Raw genomic sequence first — 18567 nt, 5'->3', positions numbered from 1 at the left:
AGCACACTAGCAGAAAAAAAAATTAACTCTATGTTTCTCCAAAAAGAATGTAATAGGAAATATATTAATAAAGCAATTACTTTGATAATCAAATCAGAAGCCAGGACTTCCTTGGTCCCCTGGATCTTTGCTCCAACTTCTCTATAATGGTCATCAGAGAACTTGGAAGCTTCTCCAGCACCAGATTCCACCACAACATTGAAACCTTGTTTGGCCAAGGCTTGAACTCCAGCTGGTGATAGAGCTACTCTCTTCTCATTCTCAAATATCTCCTTGGGGACACCTACAGTCAGCTGTTTATATGGAATTCCTGTAAGAGTGGCAGATAAGACAGCATGACTTGCATCAAAAATTAATAAATTGATACTAATGGCACTATTCAGTGCTGTAAAGACACATGCAGACATGTCATACTTACCAGTTCTCCCTCCTAATGGAGGAGGAAGTAGAATGATCTTTTCTGGCACTGTAGTTTACATTTCCTTAAATTACACCACTTTGCTAGAGATTGTTGTTCTCTCAGGAATTAACAGATCAGCCCAATCAATCACACAAGCAGTAACAAGTGTTTGGTGAAGTTCATACCCATCTGAATGTATGGTTCTGACTGTGCAACTGTCATTCTGACTCATACTTTACATGGTGTTCTGGTGATAATATATTCTACCTGGGGTAAGAAGGGTTTAAATCTCTCTCTAGTCACTATAGTGAAGAAATAAACAAATCAGTTTGTCCACCTGAACTGCATTTTAAATAAGCATGTTTTTAATGTTTATCAAATTACAGTTGTCTCTGATAACTACTAATGAATGTAACTTACATACTACAAAAGACATTGAAAGACAAGACTACATCTATAATGTACTCTTACAGTTTGTACAGAGACAAGATCAGTGAATTTAGAAGTGGAAGAATAATGGAATATCTATCTACTAGTTTATTCAATTACACTTCTCTTCAATGTTACTTCCTTGCCTTAACTTGTTCAAAGCTCTTCTAAGTAACACCAGGAAAATGCTGAGGCTGCAATCTATCCGTTTTATCTGAAGGTTTCAAATTACAAACATCTTTGTAATTGTTCACATACAATTTGTGGACTTTCAGTACAATATCTGATCAAGTTAAGTGCTTAATTAAATACATAATTTATAAATACACAGACTCAAGCAGAATACTTATATATCAAACTACTGCTTCAAATACACTAGACAGCATGCAGTCCAGCACACAGGCCCAGTTTTGCACCAGCTTTGAGTGCTGCCAATCTAGAATTTAACCTGGATTGTGACATTTGCACAAGCCACTTGCACCACATATAGATTAATGAAATATATGTGCCTAAGCAGTCACAGATACTAAAGATCAAGCAGCAAACAAAAAAAAAAGGTGAGAGGAAGGGGATGAGAGGTTTGTTTTATTTACAGATCTGCTTTTCATTTTGCCACTAAACTAGGTATTCTGCTACAAACATTGTAGCAGACTAGTAATGTGTTGCATGTTTTAGGAAGGCCTCCTTTTCACTTGGAAACAAGCAAAACAAAGCCAAACCATACCACACTAGAAGAACTTGGAGGAATTGAGTTAGTTTGACGTTTTAAAATCTAAATCTGAAATAAAAACTAAGACTATAAGGTGTTTAAAGTTGAACATCTGAAAATGTTTAACAACTTTCAAGATACTATCTGATACTTGCTGATGGGTTCAGATGATACGCTGGAGGGAAGGAAATACCACCCAGAGGGACCTTGACACACTTGTGAGGTGGGCTGATGCCAACCTTATGAAGCTTAACCATTACAAGTGCAAGGTCTTACACCTGGGTGGGAGCAATCCCAGGCACAGCTACAGGTTAGGCAAAGAAGAGATTCAGAGCAGCCCTGTGGAGAAGGACTTGGGGGTGTTGGTTGATGAGAAAATGAACATGAGCCGGCTTCAGTGCGCGCTCAAAGCCCAGAAAGCCAGCCGTATCCTGGGCTGCATCAAAAGGAGCGTGACCAGCAGGTCAAAGGAGGTGATCCTGCCCCTCTACTCTGCTCTCGTGAGACCTCACTTGGAGTATTGTGTGCAGTACTGGTGTCTTCAACATAAAAAGGACATGGTACTGTTAGAACAAGTCCAGAGGAAGGCCACGAAGATGATCAGGGAACTGGAGCACCTCCCATATGAAGACAGGCTGAGAAAATTGAGGCTGTTCAGCCTGGAGGAGAGAAGGCTGCGTGGAGACCTCCTAGCAGCCTTCCAGTATCTGAAGAGGGCCTACAGGGATGCTGGAGAGGGACTATTCATTAGGGACTGTAGTGATTACAAGAGGTAACGGGTTCAGGCTTGAACAGGGGAAGTTTAGATTAGATATAAGGAAGAAATTCTTTACTGTGAAGGTGGTGAGGCACTGGAATGGGTTGCCCAGGGAGGTTGTGAATGCTCCACCCCTGGCAGTGTTCAAGGCCAGGTTGGACAGAGGCTTGGGTGACATGGTTTAGTGTGAGTTGTCCCTGCTCATGGCAGGGGGGTTGGAACTCGATGATCTTAAGGTCCTTTCCAACCCTAATTATTCTATGATTCTATGACTATGTCCTTCTCCAGTGTTTTGGGAGATCAAATCCAAGATAAACATTGAACAAGTCTCATTTGCCTCTCATCTTCTGTTCGCCTCTGTCCCACTACCAAATTTCTAGCTAACAGCAAATATGGAAGCACATGAACACAGAAGAGACATGGATTTCCAGTGGTTAGCTACAGCAGGTACAGGACATTTTTCAAGACTATAATGAACTATCACATCATTCAACACCAAAACAAAGCGAATGTCTACAACTGCAATGCAAAGTTCTATGTTAAAACTTCAGGACAGGCTACAATAAATATTAGTTTTGAATAAACAGTTATACTGTGAGTGCAGATTTGGCTTACTAAACTCAGCGATATTACGGAAGTTATTAGTTTTTAAAAGTTTAAATCTAGAATCGTAAACTTAGGATCTTGATTTAGATTTTATTTCTAGAAAGAACATCTGCAATCCTTCCCATGCATTTTAAACTGCATGAGAATGCGAAGCTTCCAAGTTGTCTTTCTGAGCTTCCACATCCAATAATTTTTTTAAGAATTGCCTTGAGAATGTTTTAGTAACTAAGTTACTGCTTATCACATGAAGATTTTCCAGAAACAGACCACTACACACATACCTTGAGAGCCTTTTTTGAATCACATGAAGATTTTGAATGTACTGTTCATTTTGTAGGAAATACACCACTTTTTTTTTGATACAAAGAATAAACATCAGAAGGACACTGCCAATACCAAAAGTCGTGGTAACATTAAATTTCACAGGCCTAAGAATCTTAGTACGGAATATAGAAAACTAGTAAGAAGCCTAACATAATCTCAACTGTGTAATGAAGACATACAGTCTCAAACTTCATGTAAGCAAAATAATTACGTAGTCTAAATCTTCCAGTTCCAGAAATCAAACAAAAATAACTATCGTCACAGAAGTGATGATCTCCATTTAACTTTTATCTACAAACCAGGTGTTTAAAGAAGATCATAAGCTAAAACTAGCAAGAAAACTTAGAACATTGTACGTACAGAAACAGATAAAAATAGAGATTTTTATTCCCCTAACTTGATTTCAGGAAGAAGTCTGGAGGAAAGTCTTACCAACAACAGGCTTGGAGAAAATAGAAGTTTTGACTATATGCCAATGTTCTGGGGTGGGAAAACAGGGTATGTAACCTGCTTTATTTATAAGCTACTCTAATATCAGCTTTAAACCAAACACCTCACCTGTTTGGAAGATGAGGACATATTCCAAAGAACAGCAATATCATGTTGGGAAAATTAAAAAAAAAAAAAGGATGGTACAGAATATTAAGCAAAAACCTGATTCTTCTTACACAAGCAAGAGGATATAAAAAAACCCACGGAAATTAATGGAGAATGCCTACGATTTATAAATAATGTACAGGTTATCAAGAGAATCAGATGATAATAAACTGTTACAGGTTTAAAAGTTCTGCTATACAGGAAAAAAAATAAAAAGACAAACAGGCCTTTTAAGAAAGAAGAATCAAAATTATAATTACAATTAAAATCCCAAGCTAGAGATGAGTGAAAGTCTCAGAGCTCTGAGGCAAATGAATCTGGAAATACATTGGAAACCAGTCCATCACCCTTCAAAGGGCCTGGGAAAGTTTTCCATCTGTTTCTCAAGCACCTTGTGCTAGCAACTATTTGCGATAGATTGCAGGAATACTTTTTTACTCCTGTATGAAAATGCTTATGTTTTCTAAGGAACATAGAAAGCAAATTAAACAGCAGTAAGAAAAGTATCCATCTTCGAAGTTTACTTTTCGACTGACTCCAAATCCCTTCACACCTGAAGTAGCTGTTGTTCCTGTACATAACATATCCTGGATTAAATGAAAGCTAATCTGAGAGAACGGAAGTAACAACCACAGGCTTAACAAGAATTACTGTGACAATGGTCTTTTCAGAAAACTGACTGTTCCTAGTATTACAGTGATTTTATCAAGTGTCAGAGATAATTTCTAAAAGAATAAAATGTATTTTTTACGCTGTTAAATTTTTATTCAAGAGAACTTTAAAAGTATACATAGGCAACAGTACTGCCAGTAATTCATCAGTCAATGGCTGGTTTATCCTTGATTTGTCCCCTGCAGAGTGACAAATCTCATGTTACCAAAACTAACTATGAAAACAGCTTAATTATCAACCAAAATACTTCTCCAACTTAATTCTCAGCATTAACTAACTGCATTGCATGAATACTATTCACTCTTAAATAAGGACTTCCACATGACAGATGTGAAGAGACAGCACTGAATGCTTGAACACATGACACTTATCAGAATTCTCTGTCCTTGTGGAAAACATTCTGAAGAGTGATTCACAAAAATAGAAAAACGCACACACATGAGAGACATGAGACAAGCATACTCACTTCAGTAAAACTGAAGAGATCTTGCAGTTTCATTATCAAATTTGTGGTCAAAGTCAACTACAAAGATTGATTCCAAACTCAAACAACAACAAGGGCACTTACCTGGGACATTTGAGAAAGAACCTTGAACCTAGTTTTCTACATCCTAGTTTAACACCACCAACCAAGGGTCAATTTGCTATATCAAGACAGATAGATGTCTCATTTGGCACATAATATGAAAAAATAAATTTTTGGAGCATCACAAATCCGTCAGAGAAAAGAAATTCAGGTTCACCATGCAACTGTGGTAAAAAGCCATGCGATACCAATTATAAGGAGCCCTTGGAACTAAAGAAACTCTTCCTCTCATCACATTTCTTCAGAAGCTCCAAATCATTGGCTCACTGATTTGAGAGGACCTCAGAATGTATCAGCCATTGTTAGTACTGCCAGAAATTCCATGCAACAAAGGCTTCTCAGAGTTATATAGTCTAATCTTGTGTCCTGTGTTTTCATAACCAGACACTTCAATCCACAAACAGCACTACTTTTCTAATACTCTAACATATGCAGTTACCTACTGTGCATATCTGGAAGAACTGAACATCACGTGTACAGTGTCTAACTTTCCACATTAATCTGTCGCAGACTGAGAAGATCCTAGATCTGCACTGCAGCTGGGTCTCTAAATTCCTTCAGGGAAGCATGACCCATGCAGGATAATGGGCAAAAATATCATTAAATCAGTTTTACATATTCTCCAGTCCTCTAGCTCTCAGGCTATACACTGCATAGGGAAAAAAACAAAGTCAGTTCTGATTTTCATGCACCAGGCTCACAAAATAAACTGGAACCAAGGACACCCTCCACTCCCCCTTCTTTATTTTTTTTTTCTCTCTGGAAAATACCTGAGCCTGTCCATTATCTGCCCATAAATGTAATTAGTGCAAACATAGCAACAAGCCCTACATGTGAAGATGCAGATCAAAAGTTCTTCAAGGTAGTGCAACATAAGTTTTCTGAACAAAAGATTTTTTTTAGATGGGATATCTACATCTACATATAGTCATGCTTGCAGATCCCCTCTCTGAGAGGGCTCTACTTTCTCCTGCATGCACACAAAGAGTTGCACAACCACACCTCTTGGGGAACTCAGGATTTTTATTATGAAATTATTCATAATAAACACACTTTTCACATAACCCCTTTAAAACCAGCGTAAAATTGTACTACATCTAACCCAAGCGTGCTACTGACATGATTTAAAGGTGCTCTTTTCAAGTCTCTTCTATATTAATTCATATCTGAAAGAAAAATTAAATCTATCTCCATGTTTTAAAATAAGTGATCATTTACAATAGTGTAATCCATTTACCTGGCTTTAGAACTGCCTGAGTCGCAAGCATCCTGTGGGTTCTAAACATTCGCAATTGTGGCATCTTTGCAGAATGCACATTAGGTGGTAAGACACTGCTGAAAACAGGAGCGGAGCACCCACTAACAGCAGTGCGCAGAAGGCTCGCCATTTTGCCCAGAACCTTACAGCAGACTCCTTGCCACTTATGGACTTTGGGCTGCACATATAAAAACAAAGCAAGAATTATTAATGATACAAGACAGAAGGCATGTAAACTCAGCAGCCTAAGTCTTTGTCTACTGCCAGTAGCCATGAGATGATCATTTCTCCCCTTTTCTTCCTAGCTAAAACTTTCTTTTTAACTGAGGCAACTATCGAACTAAAGTAACAAGAACATAGCAGGGTTGACCTAGAGATCTTACTTCTGTGCTCAAAGACTGCATTCTCCTCGCACCATCCCTGTAAATCAGAATCTCTGACACGTGTAAACTTCCTGCGCTTCACAAAGCCGAACAATTCAAACCCCTACCAGAGTTCTCAGAGCAGTGACCCGCTGCGGAACAGCATCTCACGGGCACGGCGGACACATTCCAGAGCAAGCACTCGGGCTGGGACAAGCGGGGCAGAGGGCATGGGAGCAGGGCTGCCGTCTTCAGCAGGCGGGTATTGACTGCTGATGGATGCAAGGGCTCCTAGCCCGACACCCAACCGAGTCTAACCCGCCGTCCCGTCCCTCCCCACAGCGAGGTACCACCACTCCCCCACCGTCCCCGCCCACAGCACAGAGCCCCCCGTTTTGTTCCCGCTACTATTTATAGCCACGGCCACTGACAGACCTTAGTTGGGCAGGCAGCTTGCCCCCCGCCCGACAGGGCCCCCCGCCCCGTCCTCCCCGGCACAACTGCTATCGCGCCCGCCCGGGGGGAGGCCCGCAGCCCGCCACTTCTCCGCTCCCTGCCTGCAGCCCCACCGCGGGCCCCTTTCCGCGTTACCTGCCCTAACTGTACGTGTCCTCCCTCCCACACGTCTTTCCTTCCTCTCTCCCGCCCTTCCTTCCCCCGGCTCCCGGGCGCTGCGAGAAAGAGGCACCGCAGCCCTCCCCTCAGCAACGGCCAGCCCCCGGCCAAGCCGCGAGAAAGCAGAGGTGCCACCACCCCTAGCCCGCAAGACACCCACCAGCCGTACCGCCACGGCTCGCTCTGCCGCGGCACTAACCGACCCCGGGTCGAGGCGGCGCGGCAGTCCCAGCGCGGGGTGGGGTGGGGGCCTGGCGGGATGGGCGGGGCGGGCCGGAATGGGATGGGATGGTGTGGAGGGGTGTGGGGGGTGCGCTGCCGCCAACCCGGAAGGAGTGAGGGGAATGCATGGGTCGGGGCGGTCCCCGAGCGGGAGGGGAGTGGCGGGGGCTGCCTGTCACGTGGTGCTTTGCGTGCCGCCGGCGGTGCGCGGCTGAGGGGTGGCTCCTCCCGCTGGCCCTGTTGCGGCGCTGGCGAGGCGTTTCCCGAAGGAAGCTGGGGTACCGCGGCCGGGGTGAAGCCGTCGCAGCCGTTGGTAGAGGCCGAAATTGTTGGGCGCTGGCAGCAGGCGGGCGCGTCCCTCAGCCGTGGCAGGCCGCCGGTGACTGGGGCCAGGAGGCGAAGGTTGAGGCAGCCGCTTGCGAAGAAGGTGTCTGAAACGTGGCTGGTTTCTTGCGGACAAGCACCACGGCATATAGGTGATACCTTTATTATTTTTATTTCTTGAGATGTGTAATACAGTAGCGAGCTGGTGTCTGCGTTAGAGTGGTAGATACAATGTGTGAGGATAACAGAGGAACTCTGGCAACTGTATAAATAATACATTAATCAATGAAGAGAACGTGCTATTAAGTAGGAACTTTACAGATGACAGTTTGCCCGTTGCCTGTGTGTCTTGTCTTACTTCACACAGTCTGTAGTTTCTAGGTATGTGCTAGGCTTTATTTACACCAGTGTAACTGTTCCTGCAAAACATGTATTGCCAGAGGTGTCATACGGCCTCAAAACCAATGACTTATGACTAGAAGTGAAGTTAATTATTCTGAAAACATGTTTCTCTGAGAGTAATTAATAGGATATCCTGCTGCTAGATGTTCAGGAGACTACTGTACTTTTAAATAAATCTGTGGGAAAGATTCCAGTTAGAGTTACACCTTATGTACTAATAAGGGTGCTCTATGTTTCAGGCTGAATAACCATTAAGTAGTGCAATGCTATGCCTTATCAATAGGGATAGCAAAATATCAAGTATTAATAATATATTCAATGTTAAAGGTAGAACTAGCCCTTTCCATTTTTTTTCTAATTATAAATACGTTGTGAGCATAAAAAGAAAAGAAATCTTAAAATACTCATGTTCTGAATAGTGACAAAGTTGCACTTTGTGGTTTCTCAGCACCAGGCATTGCAGGTGTGCACACATTGCTTCAAAATTAAGTGATAGACTATTAGGTCTCACACTTAGGACAAAACAGGTTAACTCCTTACAAATGGATATTTGTAAGTAATAATGTTATTTGGTAAAAGTTTTCATCCATCATTGGGTGTCTCACTAGCATAGCCATCTTGGGTCTTCTGCTGTTTGATACCACAGGATTGAAGTAACTGGCAGTTACTCAGGCCAGAGCATTCTAAACAGAATTTTAGGCATTGTCTAAAAGGGTTGGCTATTGTAGGTAGTATTTTGGGTATTGTAATTTTGGATTTCATTGTCTGAAAAATTCCTTTTTTAAATTTTTGGTTTAGGTGTGTACAATAGGGAAGAGAAATCGTGTTCCCAGCCAAACACAGCTGTTTTCATACAACCTCCAGTACAACATCTCTGAGGAAAAGATGGATCTGGTATCACAGTCCACTCTGAATGGTAAGTAGTTGCCAAACAGACATTAAATTAAGATAATACAGAATTATTTTAAAAAGAAGAATTCACATTTATGATCACAGATTAAAAGTTACCTGTTCAATAACATTTAATTCCTCAATAGGTGTATACCTTAAAGAATGAGATTTGCTTTTTCAAAAGATTGATGTATTAAGACATGATGCCAGAGTATAATGATGATTTTCCTTTTAAAGCCTCAGGAGCCTAAGACCAGTGGTTGAGAATCTCAGCTTCCTTTTTCACATTAACGTAAGCTTTTCATTCTCCTCCTGGTAAGGTGAAGTCTGTGGATGTGACATGAGGTCACAAACACAGGCTTTAAAAGTGGAGCAGAAATAACACAACACTACTGAATATATTCCATTTAGTTATTTTATTACCTAATTTGTGATCTTTAAAGGGTTGGTAATGCTGCTTAGATCTGGTTTTGAGAATTGTTTACACAAGGGAAGTATTCCGGTATTTTTTTTGTCTCATCAAAACCTCCTACTGTTGCTCTCATTTCCTTTGCAGTGTGTAGATCTGTTAGTTTACCAGTCTGGCTTTCAGTAACGGTTGCCTAGGAACAGTTTTCCCATGAGCATAATGAACTTCAGCTCTGTCACCTTTACTGTCTGGCCAAGCCTGTCTCTCACCAAAAATCAGACCAATTCATGCCTTGTGGAAGTCACAAATATTTTACACCCTACACCAACACCCCATTAATAATTAAAAATGGTAAAATGTAATAATAAACCAAACAAGAACATAACTTCTAAAGGCACCATTTTGCAATCCATTTTATTTTTCTTTAGTACAAGACAGTGCTATTCTGTTTGGGTTTTTTTCTATAATGTTTCACACATGTGTGTGTATTTTTCATCCCCTCATGAGTGATGAACAGAGTTTGACCTGATCCCACCGCAGGCTTTGGTTTTGGAAGGGACAGAGCACCTTTGTGGGGTCAGGACCAGCTGTGGTGTGTTCTGAATGCCCTGTGTCTCTGCTGCCTGCCTCATCTTGAAAGCATATTGTGGTGTGATGGAGTTTGCAAAGTGAGTAGAGTAAGGTTCTGGGCTAAAATTCAACAGGAATAGGTGAATTTAATTGTGAGCAGGCACTTAAATTGAGTCACCCACAGTTAATGTGGGTTGATATTAGCAAAATATTAGTTGTATTAGTTAATATTAGCAAAATGCATCACACAGATAGATAACTGGCTCCTCCAGTTCCTGTTGGTGTGGAAGGTTTGAAAAGTTGAATCAGAATAGAGTTCGTTACCATGTCATGCACAATTATACATGAAAATACATTATTCTGAATAAGCACTTTTATATGAAGTGACTCTAGCAGTACAATCGTTGCCACGTTAGAGGCTCAAGTGTAGAATTCAGGCTGCAGCTGTGCACTCAAACGCCTCTTCTCTGCCTGTATGTGCATAGTTTAGCTACAGGTCTTCTGCTACGTGTAGCAACAGTCTTGGTGCTGGTGGGGTCAGCTCGCGCTGTGTTCCTGCAGGGAAACAATCACAAGAACATACTGTTTTGTGAGAAATGCCGTGCCCAAGCTTCCCTGCTGTTCAGGAAGCGTGACGAGGTGCGGCCCCGGAACCGGCTGCTGACACCCGCAGCCCGCTGGAAAGGGATCCGATGTTGTGGTGGGGTTGCAGACCCATCAGCTGTGAACAGGCGAGGTTGTCCTCGCGTACGGGAAAAGCGTCTATTCGTCAGCGACAGTCGAGCTGGGCAAACACTCGCCCGGGCCCGGTCGAGCTACTGTCCCTGCGCCGGGGTTGCTATGGCGACAGGCATGACAAGTGCCGCGAGGGGGCGCTGTCAGCAGCTCCGGTCCGCGACCATCGTGGCGGTGGGGTGGGGGTGAAACTGAAAGTGAAGGGTTCGGGCCGCGGCAAGGCGGGACTCAGCGGCCGCCCTGCCCCTCTCTCCGTTCCGCCCCCACGCCGTTCGCCGGCTGCCTCCCAGAAGCGCTTGAGCTGCCCCACCGTGAGCATGTCGAATGTTTTTCGACCGAACTCCGGGTGCCGGCCGACGCCGGGGTGCGGGCTGGGGAGGCACTGCTGTGCCTGGTGGTGCGGGAGCGCCGGAGAGTGGCGATGGGGCCCCCCTTAGGGGAAGCTGTTCAAACAGCTCAGGCTCGGCCGACGAGCAGCAGCACCAAGCGGGCGGCCTCTTCCCGCAGCAGGAATCACTGCGGCCTCCGAAGACTGCGCCTCTGGGCACCGGAATCGCAGGTACGGGAGCAGCGTCCCCCTCCCTACCCCTCCCGAGGTCCCCGCTGTCGAAGGCGTAGGGGAGCAGCTCCCTGCAGCCTGCCGCGCTCCACTCGTGTGGCCGCAGCATGCTTCTGCTTCGCTTGTCCCCCCATTCGCCATCCCGCTGAGACTGGAGCCTCACCTCCCCGCGGCCCAAGCTCGGGGACGCGTGATTTTTCGCACCCCCATACATAAGGGCGGGGGAGTCACCGCGGCCTGAGGACCAACGCGCTGTGCACCCCCAGCCACCCGCCGGGCTCCTCTCGGCATGGCACCGAGGAGAGCTGCGTGGGGGCATCTGCACCTTTCCTTAGAAGAGTGATCATGTTTCTGGGTTATGGGCCTATGGCCAGGTAAAGGTGTGATGTGGCACTGCAGCCACTCACACCTCTTTGTCCACTTCCCCCCTTTCTGGGCCCTCACATCTGTGTGTGCATTTTATCCATCTGTTAAACTGACAGCAGATGGTTTCAGCCTTCCTCTTATTGAAGAACACCAGCCTAAAGGTTTGCCAGAAAATAAACACAATCTAGCAGTAATACAAAGCATTGTTTGCTGGTTAGTTTTTTCAGGTAGGTATCAGGTGCCATTTTCAATAAACATAGCAGCTAATCTATTTGTAACTCTTGGGAAATATTGTTTCAAAAGCATCTCTCATTGTTGATTGGTTACTTAGTTGTGGGGGGCTTTTGCCAGCAATGCATGAGAAAAACACCTAAGTGTCTTTGAGAATTCTGGTAAAAATTAATGTTGTTAAAAATTAGTCATGTCTTCCAATAATTGAATTTCTTAGTCTTGAATTTCTATCTGAAAAGTATGGAAAACCCATAAGATGAACAAGCATACCTTAAGCAGTTTCTCAGGTTAGCTCTCTTAGAAAGCATGTTTTCATGGGAGAGTGCTCATTTTCTTTTTTCTCTTTTTTTTTTTCTCTTTTTATTAGTGTTCCTTTCACATGAACATTGTGGTTATTTTCTGTGAAGTAGAAGGACATCTAGAGTTTGTTAAAGTAAAAACTTTATCCATGTTTAAGAAAAAAACCCAATATATTTGAAGTAAACTTGAAAGTATTTTTATAGTAAAAGTATATTTTAAATAAAAAATATGTGTTATGTGTATACTCAGTGTGAATACATACTAATTTAGTAAATTTTAAGAAAAGCTTTTAACAAAAACTTTTCAGAGCACCTGCCACAGACAGGGATTCCATCTGGATCACAAGATAAAGTTTCAGTTCTTGATTCTGAACCAGAAATGGCTGAACCTCAGGTGGCTGCAGCTCCTGTGATAAGATCAAACTTGTCTGTTAAAGCACCTGAGTTTTTATCCAGCAGGATACGTCCACAACTTCAGTCAGAACTTTGCGGTGAGTGTTTATTTTCTTTTCTTAGTATATGCCAATTTGCTGGTATTCAAGTTAACATTTTCCTGAGATCTTGTTTAATCAGATAACTTCAATACTTCATTTGCTGAAGAGATTCCAGAAACTCTGATGATAACCTCAGGAGTCACAGTCAGAAAGTTAAGTGATAGTACGTGAATATTATGGTGTATGTGAGAGCCTTTAGCATGAGATATTTTGCTAAAGCTTGCTGCAGATAACAATGTTACTTATTGATATTATGTCTTTTTAACAGCTACCTCTGTTGTAGTTATGTCTGCACCGGATTTTAAGTAAAGGCTTAGGTACACATTTATGCAGATTTCACAGCTTTTGAGGCAAGTGTGGGAGAAAGGTTGACCTTCAGCTTTTCCAAGCACAGACTTTTTGAAATTTATTCTACAGTGGGTATGACTGACCATGACTTTTAATTCCTTCCTTAAAAGTGGTATTGTATCACCAAAGGGCAAAAAAGTAGGATTAGGCTCATTCCTAGCAGTTACCTACCCACATACCTAACACATTTACAGCCAGGTTAAGGGTGATTTTAAATTGATGTTGTAGATGCATCATGTAATAAAAGTTGCTACTTTTTATTTTCTACTCTGTTGTCTTCCATGTTACTGCTTCAGTAAAGGGAAAGTTGTATGTGAATTCTTGGAATATTCTTTTGTGCAAGCAGCCCAATTCTGGTATTGTACATAAACAGGTGTGAACAATGACTTTTACAAATATAGTCAAGTAATTAAAAAAAAAAAGAAACACACAGAAAAACTCCAAACAATTTATAGAAACATACAGATTTTTAATAACTTCTAGAAAAATACTTGATTTGAATGCTAAATGTGGTGGCTTGGATTTAAAGTCTTTTCCTCACCAGTGAAATTGATGTTATCTTAATGTTACCAGCTTTGCCAGCTTACTGAATAGAATTACTGTCCTGCATAATAGAAGCCCATAGCCGATATACAACTGCTAACGGAATGCCAACATGAACATGCTTCAGTGAATTGGATAATCTAGGGAGAAAATAGTTGTTTTCCCCCTAGAATATATGTTACGTGTTTTCTATAAGTAAAAGATTTCAGTTTCAAGACCAAAAAACCTGCCATTTGGGTTGGTATACACAATGCATGCCTACAATTACAAAGTTTTGAGGACACCAGTGTTGCTTTTCAGCTCTTTTGCGAAAACACACAGGCATGTAGGAGTTCCTGGTTGCTGTGTTGTAGGAATATGTTATAGGAATATGTGACTCATCTATTAATTAAAATACCTGTTAAAATGCTAGGCAAAACCTAGAACATGTATTTGTAAGTATGTTGCAGGAGCCTTAATAGTGGTGTTTCAAATGTTTGCGCTTCACTATTACAAAGTTTTTTGGTGGTTTTGGCTTTTTTTTATTGGTGTGGTTTTGGTTTGGTTGTTTTGGTTTTTTATAAATTTAATGGCTGAATTCATTTCACTTGCAATAAGAATAAGAAATTTAGCACACTTCATTATTACACAGATTTTGATCATGAATTTTTAAATTTGAATCAAAAAAGTTTTGAAAAAAAAAAATCTGCTTTTCTGGCTTAAATTAAAGCTAAAAGATATTAATTTTATAACATTCCCTGGAATTTTTACATCTGAAAGCTCCATTTCTCTTCTAAAAATATACAGTGGTTTTGCTAGTAAGCATTTATTGTTTTAGAAAAAGTGACAGATTTCTTGTTTAATTGTATGTTATAGTAATTACTGTGCATGTCCATATAACATTTGCATATGAGATTACTTGATCACTTCCTGTTCGTTCTGATACTCAAAAACTATCAGTTCCCTGTGAAGAGAGTGTAAGAGATACAGCACACAAGGCATACTAGAGTTTTCAGAAAAAACTTTACCAGGACTTCAGGGAATAAAGACCCGATGGAATTATCTGTTTCCATACAGAGGTCGGTCCAATCAAAATTTGTGGAATTCTGCAGTAGAACTGGGGACTAGATTTACATTTGAATTGCTAGTTGGAAATGTCAGACTTGTTCTCTGGCATGAGTGTATGATAATAACATGGCTGTCACTCCATCAGAAGGGTACAATGATGTCTTCATAAGAATGAGATTTGTATCATCTTAGCTGGAATCCCACCATTACCATTTGCTCTGGCTTTGGTTTTTTACTTCATTTCATTTCAAAAAAAGGAGGTTAAGCAGCCTCAGTGCTGGTTTTATATGTTTAGCCAAGCAGGAGGGTGCCTCTTCCCTTCATACAGCATGGCAAGATGATTTTGATATGCAACAGTCTTTGCGTTGTCCCAAAAGTGGAATTGTTACCTGGTGTGCAGAACGACTGTATATACTCAGGCTCAAGGTGTTTTATTCTCAGCTGTTTTTGCAAAATAGGGTGCTAGGTGTGTGCTAGCTTTGTGGAGCTTCCCTTAGTTTTGTGTGCATCAAATATATACATTTCAGAGAATAAAGAAATTACCTATCATTGGTCAAAATTTACCAAATATATTATTAATTAGTACTTTATTTTAGCACACGTGCTTCGTAAAGGGCAGTGGGGAGACAGCAAGCTTTTTGGGTCCTGAATTGAGTCAGTCAGCAATCTTCCTGTGCCACCTTTTCTTTTCATCCAGCTGCTGCCCTTTCATGTTGACCACTTGTTTTTCTAAGTGTTTTTTTCCAAAGTGGTGTTTTTCCAAACACCACTTGGTGTTTGGCACTGTCTGGTGCAGGTGTTCTCCTTTTATCAGTCCTTTAGCTCTGCTTCGAAGGTTAAGGTAATTAGTAAAGAATATATTACTTACACACAGTCTTGTTTTTCCGAGTGATGTTGTTAATCACTGTTTATCACTATGGTGAATTCCATTTTCATTGTACATCATTTGCACTTAAGTTTGCAATAAATTTGTTGTAAACTTGTTAAGTGCATATAGTCTGAAAGGGAGAAAAGCTTGTTCCTAAGAGTCTGAAGAGAAATCAAATGAAGGATTCAGTGACAAAGTTCCTAAGTGGAAGAAATGTTGTGAATACCTACCAGGTATAGGAAAGTGGTAATTAGCACATGTGCAGAAACTGAGCACAAGAGCAGACTTGGCTCATATATCTTACTTTTTGTTACCTTTATGTAAATCAGAGGAATTTTAGTACATACTGAGCTTTTTCACTGTTATTTTTTTGAAACTCATGAATTGACTCTTAGAAGCAGAGGCAGAAGAGAAGCAAATCATCTCTTAGCCAAGAAGAGGCAAATCCATTATCTTTAAATTGGTCAGTCTTTTGTTGTGAGTAATCCAGGATCCCATCCTATAGCTATCAAACGTGAAGGAGAAGGATTAGACAGTGTTGGCTTGATTGAGAAATCATTGAAATTTATGGAAAATTTCTAATTGACTTTCATGGCTTTGAATCATAAATTTGTAAACTTATAGCTTCCTGTTAGCCAAATAAGAAAAATAATAGGAGGGATTTGCTTTGCTTTTCTTTATTTGATACAGTACTCAGTGCTGTCTTCTCTTGTTAAAAGCTGCCAGTGACAGACATGAGTAGTTTATGTCTAGAAGTTACTGGGCTAAACATTATTATTTTTAAAGTGTCAAGTATTACTTATTTAGCAATATACAACTTTATTATAATGTCTGAATTATTCATTTTTCTCTCCTGTTCTGTTTGCTGGCATAGTTACTAAAACCTCAATTGCATTTTGATTTCCGTAGTTAGTACAGGTAGATTAATGTGGTGCAGAGCCTCTGTGTTTAGCCTTTTAATTACTAAATGGGACGAGGAGTGTGAATACAGGGACACCATATGATATTGGGGCTCTTCCAGAAGGACATTTTCCTCCAAGACTGAATTCCTATCAAGTAAGGATGAAAGGAAGATACCTTCCTTTCTGCTGAATGAGGATCTCCTAACAACCTGATGGCTGTCTGAAGGAGCAGCTTCTTTGTGCTAGCTGCAGCAATAGCTGCAACCTGGCTGAGTTTTTGAACAGGTTGTTTGGAGAAATGCCAGTTCATTTGGATATGACTAAGCTGTAGTTGTTGCACTGTAACATCATAGTTCTGTGGAACAAAATAGTTGAAGTTTGTTGTACAGAACTTTTACTAGCAAGTTCAAGTACCCCGGGAAAAGTTGATTTCCCTTAGCAAAATAGAGTATTTAGCAAATTACACATAGGCCTGTTACCCTTTATTCTTTGGCTTTGTAAGCTCCAGACCATTAGAACTAGGATACTTTCAGTTGGAAAAGACATCTGAAGGTCCTTGGCTCCCTTCCCCAACTCAAAACAAAATTAACTTGGACCAGGTTGTTGAAATATTTATCCTAATGGTAATGTTTGTCACCATTTCCATAAACCCTTTTTTTTTTTCTCTTTTTTTTTTTTCTTTTTTTTTTCTTTTTTTTCAGTTTCTTGTGGGCAATATTATGTAACTTTGTACAGTAAATAATACTAAAGACAAATATTATACTTAATTAAACATAATAGGAATCACAGAATCCCAAGGGTTGGAAAGGACCTCGAAAGATCATCTAGTCCAACCCCCCTGCAAGAGCAGGGTAACCTAGAGTACATCACACAGGAACTTGTCCAGGTAGGCCTTGAATATCTCCAATGTAGGAGACTCCACAACCCCCCTGGGCAACCTGTTCCAGTGCTCTGTCACTCTCATAGTAAAGAAGTTCTTCCTGATGTTCACATGGAACCTCCTATGCTCCCGTTTACAACCATTGCCCCTTGTCCTATCACTGGATATCACTGAAAAAAACCTAGCTCCATCATCCTGACACCCACCCTTTACATATTTGGCCACAACGGCACATTGCTGGCTCGTGGTCATCCTCCTATCCACCAGGACCCCCAGGTCCCTTTCCCCTTCACTTCTTTCCAGCAGGTCAACCCCCAACCTGTACTGGTACACGGGGTTGTTCTTCCCCAAATGCAAGACTCTACACTTGCCCCTGTTGAACTTCATCAAGTTTCTCCCTGCCCAACTCTCCAGCCTGTCCAGGTCTCGCTGAATGGCAACACAGCCTTCTGGTGTGTCAGCCACTCCTCCCAGTTTAGTGTCATCAGCGAACTTGCTGAGGGTACACTCAGTTCCCTCATCCAGGTCCTTGATGAAAACATTAAACAGCACTGGTCCCAGCACTGACCCCTGAGGGACTCCACTAGTCACACACCTCCATCTAGATTCTGCCCCATTGACCACAACTCTCTGCCTTCTTCCTTTCAACCAGTTCTTGATCCACCTCACCACCTGATCGTCAAGCCCACACTCCCTTAACTTATCTATGAGGATGCTGTGGGAGACAGTATCAAATGCCTTACTGAAATCAAGAAAAACCACATCTACCACTACCATCATCCCTCCACCTAGTTACTTCCTCATATTTTATTTTATTATATTGATATGTCTCCCCCTAGCTTAAATTGTATACCCTTATGACACGGATCTGAAGAATTTTGGAAGGTCTGCCTTCTTCCCCACACATTCTTCACAGGTCATGAAATTAGTGTAAATACTTGATTGTCAGCAATGTCTGTCTGTCTTTCTGTACAGTTCATGTACAAATAAAAATCTTTCACAAATCCATGTTGCTTCACAGTAGAGGAGAGACTGAGGTGTTTTGGAGACAGAAAGTAAATTACATCCCTTCAATAAGTGAGAAGTGGTGGGGAAAAGGAGAATGTACTTATAATCATTGGCAATGTATTTATGTCCACTAAATGAAGAAAATTGTTAGTTC

At 41.4% G+C, this 18567-nt stretch overlaps 2 protein-coding genes across 2 annotated transcripts in view; one reads left to right on the top strand and one right to left on the bottom strand.

Annotated features, from left to right (window-relative positions):
- Positions 1–7566, bottom strand: part of NNT (nicotinamide nucleotide transhydrogenase) — a 52009-nt gene extending 44443 nt beyond the window's left edge. Inside the window, 3 exon segments of the mRNA XM_034073067.1 lie at positions 81–310; positions 6318–6516; positions 7476–7566. Of these exon segments, the coding sequence (XP_033928958.1) occupies positions 81–310; positions 6318–6468 (381 nt within the window). The 5' untranslated portion in view covers positions 6469–6516; positions 7476–7566.
- Positions 7567–7741: 175 nt separating this feature from the next.
- Positions 7742–18567, top strand: part of PAIP1 (poly(A) binding protein interacting protein 1) — a 29395-nt gene continuing 18569 nt past the window's right edge. Inside the window, 4 exon segments of the mRNA XM_013129760.3 lie at positions 7742–8013; positions 9063–9179; positions 12632–12768; positions 12770–12814. Of these exon segments, the coding sequence (XP_012985214.1) occupies positions 9149–9179; positions 12632–12768; positions 12770–12814 (213 nt within the window). The 5' untranslated portion in view covers positions 7742–8013; positions 9063–9148.

Source organism: Melopsittacus undulatus, chromosome Z, assembly GCF_012275295.1.
Source record: "Melopsittacus undulatus isolate bMelUnd1 chromosome Z, bMelUnd1.mat.Z, whole genome shotgun sequence".
In the NCBI taxonomy this organism is placed as follows: Eukaryota; Metazoa; Chordata; class Aves; order Psittaciformes; family Psittaculidae; genus Melopsittacus; species Melopsittacus undulatus.
The sequence above is the reverse complement of the archived record's forward strand: the minus strand, read 5'-3'. Positions and strand labels throughout refer to the sequence as shown.